Here is a 19433-nt window from a genome sequence, read left to right as displayed (position 1 = left end):
ATCAGCAGCACGTCTCAACCGACAATCTGCCCTTGCTGGTGCTGTAGCTTTACGGCTTCTTGGCAGATTGGTGAAGTGAATAGCGCTTTCAACCAGGGTGTGATTGATTGATTGATAGGGCCACTGAATTTCTGAATAACAGTAAAAGGAAACACTGCAGGTAGATATAAACAATCCTTTTGACACTTACTGTAAGCCCTATGTGCCTGTTTCACCACTGTGGTTAAAAGTGACAAATCTGCCGTGTTAACCACTTACACCATGCAAATCAATCTGCATGTTTGAACAGAATCTAGAGTTCAGCTTGTGCTCACTAAAGGGGGATTAAAGCTGATGTTCCACGGACTTCTGCTGCCACCAGGAATGAGCCAATTTGCTCGCTTAATTGCTAAGACATAAGGAGAAAGCTGCCTTGATCCAATATCTGTTAGCTCTGTAACTTGTTCTTTAGCTTTGTGATAATAATAAACTCTAGAGACCCCTGCTCCCCTCTTTTTAAAAGGGATCTTTGAAATGGGATCGGGATAAGATTGGGGAAGTCACTGGAACATAAACAAAGCTGTACGATGCATATTCACAGATAAGAAAGTGTTTCTGGATCTCCAGGATGAAATGAGTGGCACGTAGTCATGATTTCAAAGGGTCGTCAAAAGGGAGATAGGGATAATGAGTGCTAACAGAGTCAGGGTACAAAACATTCAGAGGAGCTGTGCTTATTTGCATGCACAGAGAAAACATAGTAGAGGACACAGAGGAGCTTGGAAAGGAATGAAGAGAAAACATGACATAGGTAAGTAAAAGTGCAAGAGCTGCCAGAGTGACACAGGCAGCATGAACAGAAGGAGGAGGGTTGGTGTGATGGAAACAGAGGACGTGAGGAAGCTGTAGGCTGTTTATGGATGAAAATGCACTCCCTGAATGTGTGTAATGCGTTGCTGCAAATGATAAAGACTGGTAATTAGCGCCTTATCTACTGTAAGGCAGACAACCCCTTCACACTCAATCTTTCCGCACATTAACTAAAAATACAGGCCTTAAATGTGCATGCAGCACATAGCAAAACACATCCCTAAAAATCCCTTACGCGATAGCTCTTTTAAACTAAATCTGTTCCTATCAAACTACAAACAGTTTTCTTGTGAGTTTCTTAATTGGGAGCATTTTATTTCCAATCCATCATTTCCATCTCTTTTCTTGTATTTGCTTCAATGTAAACAGAGCTGGGAAACGTTCAACACTAAACACGTTAGAACTGGTACAGAGGATGTTCTGGACAGTCACTCAGACTTTAGCACAATGTGTGTATAAGTAATTGTATTCTGTGCAATGACAAACAAATTGAATCTAATCCCAAATCTAATCTATACATGAATGTAGAAAAGTGTAAAAAAGTGTACAGGTTTGTAGAAAAACACATGCGCATGCCAATCATGACTGATACTAAATGCTTGCAGATTGCTTCAAACTGTTGCGTTGTGTCTTCTTAGTAACTTATGCAACCATAAGAAAAAAGGTATACATTAGAGTCTCACAAAGTGAAATGGCTACACATTGTCCCTATTAAAGGTAGGGTAGGTAAGTTTGAGAAACCGGTTCGAGATCGCTAGAATTTGAAAATACACAACCGGAGAAAATCTGCCACTTCCTTACAGAGCCCCTCCTCCAACACACACGAACGCGCACATGACCAATGAGGGCACGAGATAAGTTTGTGCACAGATGGAAGGCTGACAGGCAGGTAGGCCATCCAGTTACTTTAGCCGGGCCAGCTAAAATGATTGGTCCCTTTTTACAGTACTACGGCTTCCACAGATGATATTTCTTTATGGATTTTTTGTCAAAGCACTTAAGATATTCATTGCTATCGGGATGTTAAGAGCATTCCATGGAATATAACAAAAAGTGTATCTCGAGCCGGTTTCTCAAACTTACCTACCCCACCTTTAACACACACCCAATCACACACACACACACACACACACACACACACACACACACACACACACACACACACACACACACACACACACACACACACACACACACACACACACACACACACACACACACACACACACACACACACACACACACACACACACACACACACACACACACACACACACACACACACACACACACACACACACACACACACACACACACACACACACACACACACACACACACACACACACACACACACACACACACACACACACACACACACACACACACACACACACACACACACACACACACACACACACACACAACCACACACACACACACACACACACCTATCTCTCCGAATGAACATTTCTAAAACACAGGCTTTCATGGCAGCAGTAAGAGGAAAAAGCTTGGCTGCAGGTACAAATGAAGTCCCTGCGGGTTTCAGTGCGTCCCATCTGTTAAAAAGATACTCTCAGCTCTCCCTACTTGTTTTCCTTCCGTCATCAGGCGTTGGTTTGCGACAGAAAAACAGATGACTTGTGTAATGAGGCACACCGCAATTATTTGCAAATATTTAATTAAAAGATGTTCTTACCCGCCTTCAAAGATGCGAACACGAGGCGGCTCGCTCTGTTTGGAGGTGGAGGGTTCTTCCTCCTCCCTCATCTCTTTAGGCTCTTCCTTGTCGTTCGGCTCCTCATCCTTTACTCTGGTGAGGGTGCTGGGTGGGGTGGCATGTACCTACACTCAAGACACACATAGACAAATTCAAAACAACTTAAAATCAAATGTTACATTTTTTATTGTTAAAAGAGTTCCCATGAAGTACACCTTTTAATAGATAGTTAAAGAGTGAATAGTTAAGGAAGTTTAAGGTCTCTTAAAGGTCACCTATTATGCAAAATCCACTTTCTCATGTATTTTGTACATAAACATGTGTCCCCTCTGTGGAAAGAGATTCTGAAAGTTTCAGGAAAAAAGATTCTCTCTTTTTGTCCTGATCCATTTATATAAAAACCTGTCTGAAAATGAGCTGATCAGATTTTGGCCACTTAATGATGTCATAACGATTTTTTGGCTTGTGTAACCATTAGCCAATCACCAACCAAGGTAACCCCCCCCCCCCCCCACCTTATCACCTGAATCTCCTCCTAGAGCACCATTGTGTTCTTTTTAACCAAATATCTCTCAGAGGGGCGTGGTACTTTTTTTCATCTAAAGTAACAGACAGAGAATCAGCACTTTTGAAACAGGGCTGAAACAGAGGGGTTCATGGGATGCTACAATGCATGATCTGTTTGGTATTTGGAGCCAAACACTTCAGAGACATGTTTTGTATATATCTGAGACCTATAATATATTGATGAGAAACAGTACAATAGGGGACCTTTAAACAGAGTGGTCTACAATAACTCATAAATAAAGTGGTGTAAATTGTGATCACGTTTACCTCGGACACACGTGGGGTCCTGCTACTGGCAGGGGCCAACCTGCTTTTGGCCGGGGTGGGGGCCGTGGCCATGGTGTACGTCTCGGAGCAGTGCTTCTGTTTGGAGCATAGCAGAGACATGGCCACCTTAGTGCTGAGGCCCGGCAGGTTGGGGTTGTGCGCACTGACACTCCAGGTAGAATAGACGGAGCTACGGGGGTCCCTCAGGGTGGACGGGTTGGGTTTGACATAGTTCAGGTAGCACCAGTTGACTGAGGCGGAGGTGTTGAGGCTGGGATATGAAGGGGTAGGCGGTGTAATAACCCCTTTATCCAAAACTGGCACCCCCTCCTTTTTTTTGGTTGTCTTTTCAGAGTCCTTATCTTCCTCTTTCTTTTCCTCCCAATGATGTGTCCCTGGTAGTTGCTCTGACTCCCCCTCGACTTTCACAGATTCTCCCTCTAATCTCTCTGGCTGTTTCTTCTCCTCCTCTTCCAGTTTTCTCCCAGGTGTCTTACTTTCTTCTTCCTGATGTAGAACCTTCTGTTCTACGTCCTCCTCCTCCCGCTTCTCATCCTCTTCCTCTCCTGCCTTATGTTGATCCCCTTCCTCCCCCTCTTTTACCCTTTTCTGGTGACGCTGGGCCTCTGTGCTGAGCTCCAGACTGGCTGCAGGAGAGAGCATGCGTTTACTCCCTCCTGCCCCCAGTGGCCCATACCCCTCCAGAGATCCTGAGGCCAGCTCGGTGGGCAGAGACAGAGGAAGAAGACTCTTGATGTCTGGTGAAGGGACCTTCAAGTAGGACCTTTGCAGCTTGTCCCGCTCCACCTGGCCCATGATGACCATAGCTGTGCAAGAAATGGGTTCCTGTGAGTATGACGAGGCAAACATCTGGGACAGAGTGGTATACATGGCACTGGCGTAGGTAGGTATATGTGTCTGGAGGCGCACTGGCACCACAAGTGACACTACTGGTGTAAGCTGAGCCAGGCATGTGGCGATGATCGGCCGTGGGTGGTGGTAGGAGATTCTTACAAGGGATTGATGTGTAAAGGCAGAAGATATGGAAGAGGTGGAGGGCCTGCTCTCTGTAGTGAGAGGGGAAGCAACACGAGCAGCAAGTCTTGGAGGAAAAGGCAAGTACACAGCCTGGTTCTCTCTAGTCCTGGAAGAGAACTGAAGAGGAACAATAGCAGGAAGCTGATGGAAAGGTATACCCAACTGTTCTGCCATGTGGATGTGCTGTGCTGGGTGCATCTGTATAGATGGAGGGGCTGTGTGGGAATGTAAGAAGGCTCTATGGATGATTTGGGTGGACAGTACTTCAGAGACGGCTGTGTTGACGGGGAGTAGCTGGGATAGCGACTGTTGGGGAAATGCCTGCTGCAGAGAGAGCACATCATGAGAGGGTGGAAAGATGTGTGGCTGTAGCAGCTGCAGGGATTTCCCCGTGGCGTCCAAGCTGAACCGGGAGCTTGCCTTTGTTGAGTAAAGTGAAGGATGGATGGAGCGGGAAGGCCCAGGCTTTGGACTCTCCGTTCTGGACAGCTGATTGGTGCTGGCCCCCTCCTCCTGCTCAGGTTCCCCTAAGGTGGCATGCTTTACAAGGAGACACTTTCTCCTTTCTTTCCAGGAGGAGGAGGCAGGCTGCTGATGGGACAGCGACCCATAATCAAAGGATTTACTTCTGCCCTCGGAGATCTGCTCTGTTTGTTGGGGACTGGTTGGGGTCTGCTCTGAGGCCGAGCGCCTCATTTCCTTGTGGCTTTGGTGGTGTTGGTAGGAAGTGGATGGCACCATCAACATCTGGGAGCTTTGGCTGCAGGAGGCCCAGGCGGCAGGCTCGGATCGTGATGTGTCCTCAAAAGAAGGGCTTGAAGTGTGGGAGATGTTGCTCTCTTGACTGGGGCTGCGAGGCACAGACTCAAAGCTAGACTCTCCGGAGGACTGTGCTGCTTCTGCCAGGCGGAGTCTCTTCTTCTTTGGTGGCAGCTTCTCTGGAGGGAGCTGGGCCAGGGACTGGCTACGCTGAGGCCACTGGAACTCCTCCACTCTCTCCATCTCCTATGACAGATAAATAGTTTACTAATCCAACATTACATGTAAGATGAAGGGATATTGACTGCTCACCTGCTAAATACAACCATAGAGGGTAACTTTACTCTACTTTCGATTGTTTTTCCCATGCTTTTGGTCTAAGTAACTACATTTTTGAGGTTGGTCCAGTATTGAGTGAGTGTTTAAGCCGGCAGACGCTGTACACACTACAAATGTTTCATATGTCCACTGATTACATTGGGAGTCTTTTCATTAACAGTGATATTTTAATGCCGACAATCTGTGCAAAAATCAATGGCAAAAACAATCACTTTTAGTGTACATGCATTGATGGTGCGGAATCACAAGGAAGCCCATCTTCGTAAATGACAGCTGCAGCTCTGTCGCTCAATACTGGACTATCCAAAACGTTGTCCCCATTTGCAACTTAGACAAAGAAACAAAATACCAATTTCCCTTTTTAATCAATGAATGTTTCACCTTTATTTGAGGGGAGGGAGAAAACAAAGGTAATCAAACTGTGTAAAATGTGCAAACAAATATAGCCTTGTGTAATCCTATACCTTGGATGTGGATGCTGTCGCTGGCGGCGACACAGATGGCATATCAGCATCGGGCTCCACGGTAACAAAGATCTCTGGCACCTGGATGTTGGGCTGGCGGATCAGGCGAGATGTCGAGGGTGATGGTTTTGGCTCTGGTTGTTGTGTTTGCTGACTTTCTCTGAGCTCTGGTTTCTGACTCTCCGTGGACATGCTCTCCTGCTTCTCAAAAGAGCTTGTGTGTTGGATGACAGACACACCCTTCCTGTCCTGCTGCGGCTGTTGTTTTGGCTCAATCTGAAAACCTAGAAACAAACCAAAGAAACAACCATTCCTTTATATTGGTATACAAACAATTATCTATAGTGTAGTGTCATTTCCCACATTTCTTCGACTTTAATTATGTATATGCCGATATTAGCATTTTTGAAATAATTGTTTGGTCATTCACATTTCTAAGATTTTAAAGAGCATACAAATGAATGATAGAACAGAAGTGTTGCTAACACAGGATAATGTTGTTATAATTTGATCTGCAGGGAAACATAAACAAACCTGAGAGGGCTTGGCTGTGCTCTGGTCTGCTTGGCACAGGGTTGAGGCCTGCAGAGTTTCCTGAAGTGGCTACAGATCCAGGGCTGGGAGGGTCCTCCTCTAGACTTTCCTCTTTCCTCCTCTTCCTCACCGCCATGGCCAGGGCTCGGAACTTAAAGTGCATCATCATCTGGGGACGATCCTCCCTGCTTGTTCTACTTGTCTCCCTGCTCTCTTGTTCCAGGGTTTGCTGTCTTGGGCACATGTCTCTGTGGGCCTCGTAGCTTTCACTGTGTTGGAAGTGGGCCCCGCATGCTTCACAGTCCAACAGGCTCTGACTCTTTAGCTGTTGTTGTTGCTGCCTGGCGGAGGAGGAAGAAGTGGGGTCAGAGTCTTCCAGCATGAGCTCAGCTCCCAGGGGAACTTCTATGGCAGGCTGGCGCCTCAGCATACGCTGGACATGGCCAACCCTTATCTCTGTCCTCTTCTCATCGAAGGACTGGCAGAGACGGTAACCTCCGGGAGACATGGTGCCGCAGCTGGGGGGCTCTCCTTGGCTGGTAGAGGATGGCATTGAGTGGCTTCTTAGCAGAGGCGCCCCTGACAGCTCCTGGGTTCCCGTTGGATCTGCCTCAGGATGTCGAAGGTGCTTCAAACCACTGGGGCCAGGGGCTTCACCTTTGGGATCAAATGCGTAGGGATCTTTAGGGGTGGTAAATTTGGGCGATTCCATGCTGCTCTTCCTGGACAGAGAGGAGCGTCTGGGCTTCACACTGTCAATCTCACGGGTGTCCACTACCGCTTCATTGATAGTGATGAGTTTAGTTATGTGTTCTATTACTTGGGTTTTGGGTACAGTGAAAGTAAGGCTCTTCTCCTCCCTTCCTGAGGATGAAGAAAGTGAAGTATGAGGCTGCTGCTGATGGGGACTGCGCTGCTGCCCTCCCAGCCTTCCATATTTACCTAGAATAATTTCTGCGTAGGTTTTGGCACTGGCACTGGGAGGACTAACTTGGGACAGGTCAGTGCTGCCTGATCCGGAGAAGTAGCCAGACTCTGTGCTGCCCTTGCTGCCGGGGCCCAGAGAGGAAGATGACGTGGAGAGGGATGAAAGACGGTCATCTGAAGAAGTCTTCGGGCCACGTTTCCTTTCACTAAGCCTCAGTGCCAGCCTTTGCTTGACAGCCTGAGAGTCTTCAGGCCTCTGGCTCTCCTCTGAGCCTCCCAGCGGCTCCTTACCACCTTTTCTCTGCTGGCCCAACATTACCTTTGAGGAGGACTTCCTATGTTGGCCCGTCTCTTCTTCAGACTCAGTGCTTTCTCCTTCTGTGTGTTCCTCAGGGTCTTCTCCAACGCCACTGCCCTCGGGTCCACTCAAACTGGGCTCATCACGACTGGACGATAGCCCCGCTTTAATGCGATGGGCATGGGACTTGCGGTGCTTGTACAGGTTGCTCTTGGTCTTGAATGAAAAGCCACAGGGGGCACAAGGGTAGGGTCTTTCTCCCGTATGGGAGCGAATGTGTTTCTGAAGAACGCTTGGCTTGGCACATGGACGGCCGCAATAAGTACACACATATTTCCCTGGTTTTTGGGGTTTCTTTTCCCCTTTTCTGGGTGAGCTGACTCCTTCTGGGTTGTCTTGGCTGGACTGAGATGGGACCCCATGAACATGCTCACCCGGGTTGGAGGAAGTAGACAGGAGGGATGAGCTTGATGAGGAAGCTGGAGAGCAGAAGCTGCCTCCTGAGGGACCTGCGCTGTCCGAATTCTGCCATGTTACCGCTTGCTGCTGCTGTAACCGAAGCAGAAGGTCGGAGCGCTTGGGTTGGCGATTTTGCAGGCGGCCCAAAGCTCTGTGTGAAGGGCGAGGGGTAGGAGGCTGCTGGGGCTGCTGAGGTGGGACAGATCCTAGAGAGGATTCAGCAGTCTCATGCTGCTCCTGCCTTCCTGAGCGCTCCCCATCAGCCGGACGGCTGGGCTCAGCCTCCATAGAGTGGGGAGGAGGCCTCACAGACACACACGGAGGGGCTCTCAGAGCCTCATGGGGCAAACCGCATGGCAGCTGAGAGGTCAGAGGCAGGGGAACATTGACGACTGTAAATCACAATGGAGGGCCTTTTTGAGAGTGGGCCAAGAGTTATTCAAGAGGACCAAATGAGGCATCATTAAAAGATGCCCTGGAGCTGCACGGCTGCAGGTAAACATGGATCATGTCTCTGTACAAAGCAGCTCTGCTTCTGTCCAGCCTCAGCCATTCTAACAGCCCTCCCAAGGTCTTCTCTGCTTCTCCTTTGTTGGTTGTCACGAGTGTTTGCTTCTGAAAAGAAACACAGAAAAATCTTTAGATTCTTAAAAAAAGATTTGGTCACAGAGATTAACAGCATGCAAAAGTACTGTAAGAAATGCTTCACTTTACAAATAAAAAAACAGGAATAAAACATTTTTCTTAGACGAAACAAATTTAAAGGGCCCATGTCATGCTTTCCCGGTTATTACCCGTCCCCTTGTGTGTTATGAAGGTTTTTATGCATGTAAACGGTCTGCAGAGTCTAAAACCCTCAAAGTACACCCTGTAGCGAGTAAAACTCTAACACAGAAAAGACCTGTCTATGCTGCCCCAGAACGCCTCGTTGGAGATTTCTCTTTTTCCATTGTTTTCTTCCTGGGTTCTCTGACGTGTGAACACCCAAATCAACAACAAATGACCGGATTGGACCAATCCGTGGAGCACCTCACACACCAGGATCCCTTAGCTAACTAACAGGGAGTCCCCATTGACTTGCATAGAGCTCCCTGAACGCTGGTAATAGACGAGTTGGGATCGCGGAGAAATGCTCTCCGCAGACCCATTCTCACAGCGTTATAAACCTTTTTCTTAATTACTCAATATCAAGCCACACTTATTGTTTTTACTTCGGCTGTGAGTGTTTGTGTGTGCTCAGGATGAGTTTCGCTGTGTCTCGCTGTATCGCCGACCCGGAAACCTGTCCGCTCCTCGCAGCAGCGAGCCTCGCAACGTCCCGACCAATCAGAGCACACTGGGCTCACAGGGAGGGGGGGGGCAGGAGCTCCAACAAGCCGTTTAGGACAGAGAGTGAATACCTGGTGAATACACATACTATACAGAGATGCTGTATGAGAAACCAATGTGAGTTTGGAAAATTGCACAATTTAAATCTATTCTAGTAGACCTCAACAATGGAATTATGATCAGTAGAAATGGCCATGACATGGGACCTTTTAATAAATAAAGTTCCTGTTCTGTTGATAAACAGCTGAGCAAAACACACACAATCTGGTAATGATTATTCAAGCTCCTTGACGTCTAAAGGTTGCTAAAAAGCCTGCCATGCAGTCTGAAAAAGAGTTATGTTGGTAGGGCAGGAGGCCAAAATCATTAGTGTCCTATCAAACTCCCTTATTAAGAATTGCCCCTACATATCATACTATGACAAATCGTGTTACATTTCAGGCGTAGTGTTGAGCGAGGTCAGTGTTGTAATGTGCACATTATCAAGGTAATTGCATCATCAACATGTTATTGCTTCTCGTCTGCCCTGGCTTCAACTCTTAATAAGCGGATAGTGTGCAGTGATTCAGGAGACAGAGGCACAGCTGCTGTAAATCTATTTAGAAATGTGGGATGAAGATGTTCTGTTACTGGCATGGTGATCTCAGCTCACAGGCATATGTGTATTTCCACATACTGTACAAACACTTCCTTCAAATTCCCTTCAAATTGAGACTTTGACTCTAAAAGAGACATATCTGATTCATATCCGACCCATGACTGGCCCAGTCTGCAGGAGTCAGAGCAGCTCACGGCAGAGAAGACCACAGTGTCAAGGCAAGGTGTCAAAACAAATGTTGGAAATATGGCCTATCCTTATCTGATCTGGCACTTAGGCCAAAGGGGGTAAATGGAGGGGGAGCTGCTTTTTAGTGGATAAAGGGATTTGACAGCAACTGCATTTCAGCCTCAGCCCCTCACACTCTGCTGGTATACAGGCACCAGGGTTCAGTGTTAATGAGGGCTGCTTGTTATGAAGCCTGTAAAAAAAAAAAAAAACTTTTATCAAGACCGATGTAGTGTAATATTTCCCACTCACACACTACTACAGAGCTGTGTTTATAAGGTGCCAATATAGCTGATCACAGAGACTAGCGGGCGCGACAAAATCTCCCCTTTTATCAAGATGTATGTTCTGTAATATTCCCCACTTACTACAAATCCTGTGCTCCGTTTCAGCTCCAGACACAAGATTCTTGTATCGCGGCCAATCAAAACACATTCTGGGAATGGATGGGGCTAATCATAACATTTTCACTGAGCAGCCATGCCCAACTGCTGACAGTCCCAGCACAGGCTCATCCAGAGCATCAATCATCGCCCAAGACGTTGACACTATTTTCTCCCCCCTCTGCAGATCAGCGCTCACTGAAGGAGGACGCTGCGTGTGTTCACCTCACAGCTGTAGATCTCTGTGATGGTGCAGACAGCGAGCACCACCTCTGACATTAAAGAGGAGAGAGGATAACAAGGGGTCGGTACGGGTACAGAGCTAATGCAGAATCTGAGGGGTAAAAGATAGAAAATGTATAGATGATATTATATGCAGATAAAGTATGGGTAAGAAAGAGTGCAGGATGACGTGAGAAGAGGTGGGGAAGATAGAAAAAGACTGAATCAGTGATCCAGTGGCTGCAGACTGCAGCTCAAGGTGCCTGCGATGGCAAGGCAGCACTGACAGTTTTTTTTTTTTTTTTAATGAGCTACACTTTTGCTCTCACAATATTTAAAAAAAAAAAAACACTCTTCACAGTCAGCCTTCATTAGAGCCAGTTTACAGTGGAGGGTAAAAAAAAAAAGGAAGAGAATCAGTCTTCCTCTTGGAAACAACTTGACAGATTCTCGGCTCCGTCTCCGCGTTCCCCCACATCTGCTGAGGGCAGATAGTCTGTCGAGTGTGTGTTTCTTTGATTACAACAGACTTTTACCATCAGGACACAGCAATTAGGCAGCACAACAAACTGAATCAACAGCAATTATAATTCACTTCTCTGTTTTCATTTGCTCATCTTCCACCTTTTCAAATGTACAGGAAGACTTTTGTATGTGATGGCAGCCCTTTTCTGACTCGAGCTGTTGAGCCAAAGAGACACATCACTCTCTGGAGTCTGCAGAGAGGTTAGATAAAGAGGGAATGGAGCCCGCCAATGGTGAAGGACGTTTACTGAAGTAAAGGCAGTAATGGTGTATAAATACACTGTTAAGTAGAAGTCCTTCACAAATATAATTAAAGTACTCACATTTAAAGTACTCATTCTCTACAAGTTTCAGATGATATGTTGGATTGCATTAGTATTTATTGGAAGAATAAATGTGTTCACTACTTTAATGTTGAAGCCGGTAATATATAAAAGTATTGGTAGTACTTGAGTAAATGTATTTAGTTAATGTCCACCACTACAGTTCGCTAAGTTCTTATATCAGATCCTGACTGACAAGAGTTGATCCTTTTACGCTTGCATTTTAGAGATACAATTGGATGAGAATAAAAACAATAGATAAAAGAAAGGGGGTAAAAAATGCGTGTATCGCTGGTTGTGACGTAGTAGAAGAAGAAGAGCAGGAAGCATGACGTGCGAATATAAAATACAAGGATTGAGCAGGAGGGAAAGCACAAGGACCAAGACCAATTGTCCTCCTCAACCCCGCTGTAATAAATGTCTTTGCTCATGTAGTCAGTTATCAGAGTGTAAGTTTAATGATCTTTGGCATAGACGTTGATGCGGCCCTTAAACAGGGCGATTAGAGGGTTTTTAAGGTTGGGGAGAGCACTGCTTACATTATTCATGGCAGTCTAGACTGCCAGCTCTGAGCAGGGGAAACACAGAGCCAGGGACTTGCCAGGAAGAAGGAAAGCCTGAGTCTAGCCTACATTAAGCCACACATGCACCCCACAGCGCACATACAGTGTACAGTACTCCTCTCCCCATAGCCACGAACACACAGCAGCCCTGAATCTGCTGCGAGACGTCAGACCAGCCAATCAGAAGCCGTGCCCTGAGGTGACCTACCCTGCATACACTCATCCTCCTGCTGTCTGACGAGGGGCTTTCCTTTCTCATCATCCTCATTCCACAGAGATTACTTCATCAACGGCAACTACGTATTACGTGCAACACTTTAATGCTCTATTGGCTCAATATAAATCAGTTGAGGATGTTAACACTTGTGGTGAAGCACACAGGTTATATACATTTCTCTCACCTTATCGATGAGCAATCTTCACTCTGATCTATTTTTAGGCTGAGGTGAGAGTGGGAAGCCACTGATGCGGATGTTAAATCAAACCTAAATGCTGCTGTTCTTTTGATTGAAGATGTCAGATGAAAACCACAAAGCTAATATTAGACGGAGTAAGAAAATGACAAACTGTGAACACACCCTTCTGGTTTCCTTATTCTGTATGTAATTCACAGAGCAGTCTCATATGCCGGGATTTGTTGTGTGAACTAGTTTCTGGTGTCTGTGCCTAAAATGTGATTAAAGACCTGGTCCACGGAGAGAAGAGGATGAGTGAGGAATGTGTGTCGATGCAAAGGTGCTATGTCAGCAGAAACAGGCACTGATGCAGGTATCTGTGGGAGCCCTGACACATGGAAGAGCCACACCACACACACACACCACACACCACACACACACACACACACCACACACCACACACACCACACACACACACACACACACACACACACACACACACACACACACACACACACACACACACACACACACACACACACACACACACACACACACACACACACACACACACACACACACACACACACACACACACACACACACACACACACACACACACACACACACACACACACACACACACACACACACACTCCTTCCATCATCTCCGCTGTGTCTATTAAGTCCAGCCGTTCCACTCCTCAAACTAGAAATCCCATTAGACAAACAGTTTAGATCAGATTCTGCTCGATAAGTAGCGCAGCAGCTTTGCAGCAGTTTTACAGTTAAAACTTCATTATCATGCACAGGAGAGTACAGCCAGGCAGAGTTTGTGTTCATTTCCTCATCAATACCCAGACGCATTCATGCAGCTGGTAATGGCGGAGAAAAATATGGGCTCAACCTTAAATTACCTTTTGCCCTGAGAACAGAGAAACCCTCTTAAGTGCTTTTAAAAAAATCTGCTGTCATACTGCTCCAAATGCACACACACACACACACACACACACACACACACACACACACACACACACACACACACACACACACACACACACACACACACACACACACACACACACACACACACACACACACACACACACACACACACACACACACACACACACACACACACACACACACACACACACACACACACACACACACACACACACACACACACACACACACACACACACACACACACACACACACCACACACACACACACACACACACACACACACACACACACCTCTCCATTCTCTCCTACTGGCGGTAGCCTGGTGCAGGTTCCCATGGAAACCAGCCTACTCTGAGCAACGGCAGATGGAGAGGGAGCTGGAGGTCTAAATTTATCTCCCAGCATCCTTTCTGACTACAGACGCACACTGGCAGCAGGAAGTGAAGAGGGGAAAAGCTTGGTCTTGGCGTGCATTGACAAGCTGGCATGACCCTTGACATCTTAGTTTCTTATAGTGACGAGCTGCTGACCTCACAACAGATGAACACATACTGTAAGGTTTGCGAAGGAAGGAACCGCAATGAAGCAATACAACATATTTGACTGTACAGGAGGCTCACCAGCATTCCTTGAGTATAAGGTAAACGGAAAGTTAAATCATAGGACAACACCAAAAACCAAGCTGTCAATCAAATAAATCCTGCTAACCAATCACAGAACCGCAGTTTGGTTTAGGGGTAAATGACTGGAAAAGAAAACCTGGAGAGAGCGTAAAACCTCAGAGGCCAACGCTCACACTCACCCAGGGATATCACTGGTGTCAGGAGAAGCCGCTCGCTAAGGAGAACGCCGTCTGAAAAAACAGCACATACCAGAGCTCTCACTCACTCTCCCCCAGCGCCGCGCGGGATGCATGGGGATAACCGCACCTCTGAGGCGAGAGGTTACAGGGAAGGATTTCACAGGGCTTTGATAAGACTGGCAGTTGACAAGCGTTGCAGTGTTCCCTTTGATTAAACACAAGCCAGTGAACTGCAGGTCAATACCGGTCTTTGAATCAAACATGAGTGGCACAGCAGAGCCGGGTAATGCACACCTCAACGCCAGGACAAGATTGCGCTGAGAGTTTTTTAATGATATCCCTGGTAGTGGAAAATTGGCTCTTTTTGGTGACATAATCAACTGTAAAAACACACTGACCACAACTTGAACTAAATTGCAGGTTGCCAGGTTTTCCATCATTTATTTAAGGCCAGGACCTTCATGGATGGATATCATCTTTTTTCTAGTCACTTAGTTTGTCAATTTTAGTTATATGGTCCAAAATTGGTCTCAGAGGGCTTTACCTCTGAGTAGAGAGCTATCTTAAGACCCTCAACTCAGATAAGGAAAAAATAACACATTTCCAAATTCATGAAAAAAGGGACAACTACAGGTAAATGATCCTGATTCGAATTAAAACTTGTTTTCGTCTTTCAAACTTTAAATACATCTGCAAATTTAAATCCTTGTGTCATCATGTGCATATAATTCAGTTCCCTTTGTCATACTAAAACGAGCAAGGTTTCGTTAAGCAGAGTTTTTGACATTCACAAACTTAAATCCGTTGACTTGCTGTACAAAATACTAAGGTTTCAAACAACACATTTGAAATAATAAACGATCCTGTGTGAAACAGCTGCAATAACTAAATAACTCACTTGAAATAGCTGACAAGTGAAGTAATGATATGTAGGGAAAGAGAGAGGGGAAAAGACCAAGGAGAGAGAGGAAGACAGAGATGGATTTTAACCAGAGAGCAAGACAGGGAGAGAAAGAGTGAGGAGAGGGGGAGGGGCGTGCAGAAAGAGAGAAAAGGAGAGAGAGAGAGACACAGACAGTTTAAATTACCTGACAGCGCAGTCTGGTCTTCCCCCTCAGAGACGCTTCACAGGCACTGTGAGACAAGCAGGGAGAGCCAGAGAGTGAGAGCGGATATGACTGTTTGAGTGGGTGTGTTGCCGAGAGAGAAAGAGAAAGAGAAAGAGGGAGGGAGAGACAGGCTGGGGGTGAGGCAACAAAAAAAGAGTGATGGAGAGAGAGGGAGAGGGAGAAGACAGTGTATGAATGTTTCCACTATACAAATGCAAGGGGAGGAAGAAGATGCGGTAGCAAGAAGAAACTAAAAGTGACTCATATTCCCGTAGCATGAGTAACATCTCCAACAAAAATCATACCATCCTATCTGAAACAACAGTATGGCATCAATTGTCACGTAACTGAAGTGCACGACTGCCAAAAACATGCACCTACGGATTAAGGACAAGAGCTGATGGATAGGATTACAAACAGGTCTTACTCTGGGTTTTCCCCTGTCACACACAACCCTGAGGGCGATTCCTCGCAATTATCACCTTCAAATCAGCAAAGTTATCCTATTGTAGTGGCAGGTTAAGAAAAAACACAGCCAGCTTCTTCCTCAGTGACAACCATCTGCCTATGTGAACATGTCTCATTTACTTAAATCTTCCAGTTCCAGTCACCGTGCTGCCCCCGCATTACGCAGAACTCGGGTTAGGCCTATCAGCCGTGCAATACGACAGAGAGAGGAGGGAGAAAGAGAAAGAGAGAATTGAGAATGAACGGAGGTCCTGCTGTTCCATAGAGCTTTGCCTCACTGGCAGAGCACAGGAAGTGTGAGTCACACGCTCTAAAATAAACACACTCACACAGCGACGAGCCGGCGCACAGAGCGGGCGGATGGCTGGGCTGCTGATCAGAAGGAACGTGAATCCTCACAGGCCGGCAACACGTGGTGGCATGTGGGGCCAGATGATGGGTCAGTCGAAAAGGAAAATATGTTTTTCTCCCTCTCTACTTAATCGATTATATTTCTTCTCCTGGTTTGTTCACATGGCCCCTTTCCTTTCTCTTCTGATGTGCATTCCCTCTCTTATTTTATTTGCTCCCAGTCAATAGGAGTGTTGTTCAGGACTTGGTGATTACCCCTGGCTCCATCCTGCTGCTGGCTGACAGCTGTAGGGGACTGCGCTGGCCTGATGCTGGGCTTCTCTCTCTCAGAGAGGCTCCGAGGCTCTGTATTGTGTCTGCCTGAATGTGCTCATTGTCACCCTTTACAGCACGCACCTTCTATACTGTACTTCCCTGCGAGGGACCTTTGCCCATCCGTCATCCCTTTGTCCTCTGTTCCTCAGACTGAGGGCTTCTGACGGGAAGGTTGGGCCTGGGAACAACACTGCCACTGTGGCGGTGATTGACAGGAAAGTTGCTCTACACAGACGTAACGATTAGCGAGGCCGGGGACCGGGCTGCAGACACACAGTCTGGTTAGAAGCTACAGAGAGCTGGGACGTATTGAGTTGAAAAGCCCTGCAAGCGACAACAGAGAAGATAATAATGTTGCGCTGCGATCAAAATGGGAAGTGCAACCATCACAAAGGAGTTCAAATCAAGGTTTCGTGATGCTCTGATAAATGTCACCCATGTGCTGCTCCAATGGCCCCAGGCATGTCAGGCTCAAAATATGCAAAGACGTTGTTATTTACGGTAAAGGGAAACAAGGGCTCCCCTGTGGTATGGTCACATGAGGCAATTTTACATACTTGACACACACACCCAACTACAGTATACGATATAATGCAGAGGCAAGCAACACCTCAAATGCACACATCATGCTTTATAATAAACTTCATGTTGTTTTGGAGAAGCCGCAGACTATAATTAAGACCAATTGGGTGGTTTGGGCATTTACAGACAACCATACAGATGACATATTTTTGGACTTTCACCCTGTAAAGTGCAGTAAAATGGGAGTATTCAGAGAGAGTTGTCTCTGTTCTGAGGGCAGATTATTTCAGACGTGTGGTCTTCCAGTAAACTGACCCCCTCTGTCCATAAGACTGTGGTATTATGATAGAAACAAAACACATTTAAAGCGGGAGCCCACCTAGTGTATGGAAGTCACTGTGGCAAATCTTTGCTTCTCTTGTTTGTATTTATTTGAAAGAAGCAGACCTAATCACCCAAAGTGGGCCGAGTCTTCTGGGAAAGCATGGCAAGACACTAAATCCAAGTCATTACTCTGGTAAATGTAGCTGTATCATCACTTCATTCTCACCCTCCACTTGAAAACATAAAACTTCTCTTATTTGGCATAAAGTGCCCAAAGTTTGACATAAACCTTGGCACTTTCTTCAAGGTACAGCGTTTAGTTTGAGCAAACACCATGACTGGAGGACACCAGCACACAGTGGAAAGGGACTGAGTGTGTGTTATTTAGTAATCAAGTAAGCATTGGGAAACTAATGTGATAAAGCTGAAGAAATATTTTTGAAACAGGTGCAGATACGATCCCGATGATTCCAAAAACCTTACTCTTAGTCATGCTTGATTGAATAGGAACTTTGCCTGGATGGATCTGTTTATAACTTACAAAACTATGGTTGAAATAAGTAAATATCTGATCAAATAATGAGCCAGTACAAACATATGTTCCTATGTCCCTGGTTCGAACTCTTAGCACATTTAAAGGTGGGGTAGGTAAGTTTGAGAAACCGGCTCGAGATACACTTTTTGTTATATTCCATGGAATGCTCTTAACATCTCGATAGCAATGAATATCTTAAGTGCTTTGACAAAAAATCCATAAATAAATGTCATCTGTGGAAGCCATAGTACTGTAAAAAGCACGACCAATCATTTTAGCCGGCCCGGCTAAAATAACTGGATGGCCTACCTGCCTGTCAGCCTTCCATCTGTGCACAAACTTATCTCGTGCCCTCATTGGTCATGTGCGCGTTCGTGTGTGTTGGAGGAGGGGCTCTATAAGGAAGTGGCAGATTTATTCCGGCTGTGTATTTTCAAATTCTAGCGCACTCGAGCTGGTTTCTCCAAAATTACCTACCCCACCTTTAATTGTGACGGATAAGGCATATTTAAATATGAAAAATGTACATCCAGTTTTACCCAAACTAACACTGGCAGATATGGTGCAGCTAGTGGAGAGCGACTTGCAACCAGCTGGCCTGCTAATGGAGTTGAGCATGCAAGTCTTTTGTTAATGCCAATCGATAAGTATCCTCGGCAGATGTGATATCTGATCCTGTAAAACACTGAAAGACTGACCACCCTCTGTTTCACTCAGCATCTCTCTCTTTTTCATCTCTAGGGTTTTCTCTGCCTCTCTCCCTTCTGTTTTTCTCTGTTTCTCCGAAACACATCGAAGTTCACAATTCCCTCATTGCAGCCACTCTCCCCCCTTTACTTAGTTCTCAATTTCAGCCTCACAACACACTCTCATTATCTTTTCCTTTTCCATGGTGCTGGGGCATTAATAAGCGCCACTGTCTTTATATGCGGCAGAGTAAACTTCATGTATATTATGAGGAAGGCTACCAGGAAATCATGTCTCCAGGGTTGCTGTGGGTAGTGATTATGGAAAGAGGCCTGGCCCTGAGTAAAGTCCCTAATTGGTAAGTGATATAATATATAGAGCAGATATATCATTAGCAATTTGCGACAGTAGTGTAAACCCAACTATTATGGTTTATACAGTATAAGTGTTTTCTGAGTCTTTAGCATTAGATCTGATTCACTGCCTCAAAGGTAAGATGGTCTTCTGACGTGATGAAGCAAACAGATTAGGGAAGGCAGTGAACTAACACACCCGGGGCCT

At 46.0% G+C, this 19433-nt stretch overlaps 1 protein-coding gene across 8 annotated transcripts in view; it reads right to left on the bottom strand.

Annotated features, from left to right (window-relative positions):
* LOC117480685 (transcription factor HIVEP3) overlaps window positions 1-19433 on the bottom strand; it is a 41351-nt gene that overhangs the window by 4413 nt on the left and 17505 nt on the right. For 2 of the 8 annotated variants that reach the window (XM_034128096.1, XM_034128097.1), the window contains 6 exons: window positions 15650-15695; window positions 10748-11034; window positions 6541-8839; window positions 6007-6290; window positions 3407-5449; window positions 2552-2697 (listed from right to left, as the gene is read on the bottom strand). In XM_034128096.1, coding sequence (XP_033983987.1) covers window positions 2552-2697; window positions 3407-5449; window positions 6007-6290; window positions 6541-8512 — 4445 coding nt within the window. In that variant the 5' untranslated portion in view covers window positions 8513-8839; window positions 10748-11034; window positions 15650-15695. The remainder of the gene's footprint in view (window positions 1-2551; window positions 2698-3406; window positions 5450-6006; window positions 6291-6540; window positions 8840-10747; window positions 11035-15649; window positions 15696-19433) is intronic. The other 6 variants (XM_034128100.1, XM_034128099.1, XM_034128102.1 and 3 more) reach the window with 4 other exon arrangements.

The sequence above is a fragment of the Trematomus bernacchii genome, unplaced genomic scaffold (assembly GCF_902827165.1).
Source record: "Trematomus bernacchii unplaced genomic scaffold, fTreBer1.1, whole genome shotgun sequence".
Lineage (NCBI taxonomy): Eukaryota > Metazoa > Chordata > Actinopteri > Perciformes > Nototheniidae > Trematomus > Trematomus bernacchii.
Note: the sequence above shows the minus strand (reverse complement) of the source record. Positions and strands in the feature narration are given on the sequence as shown.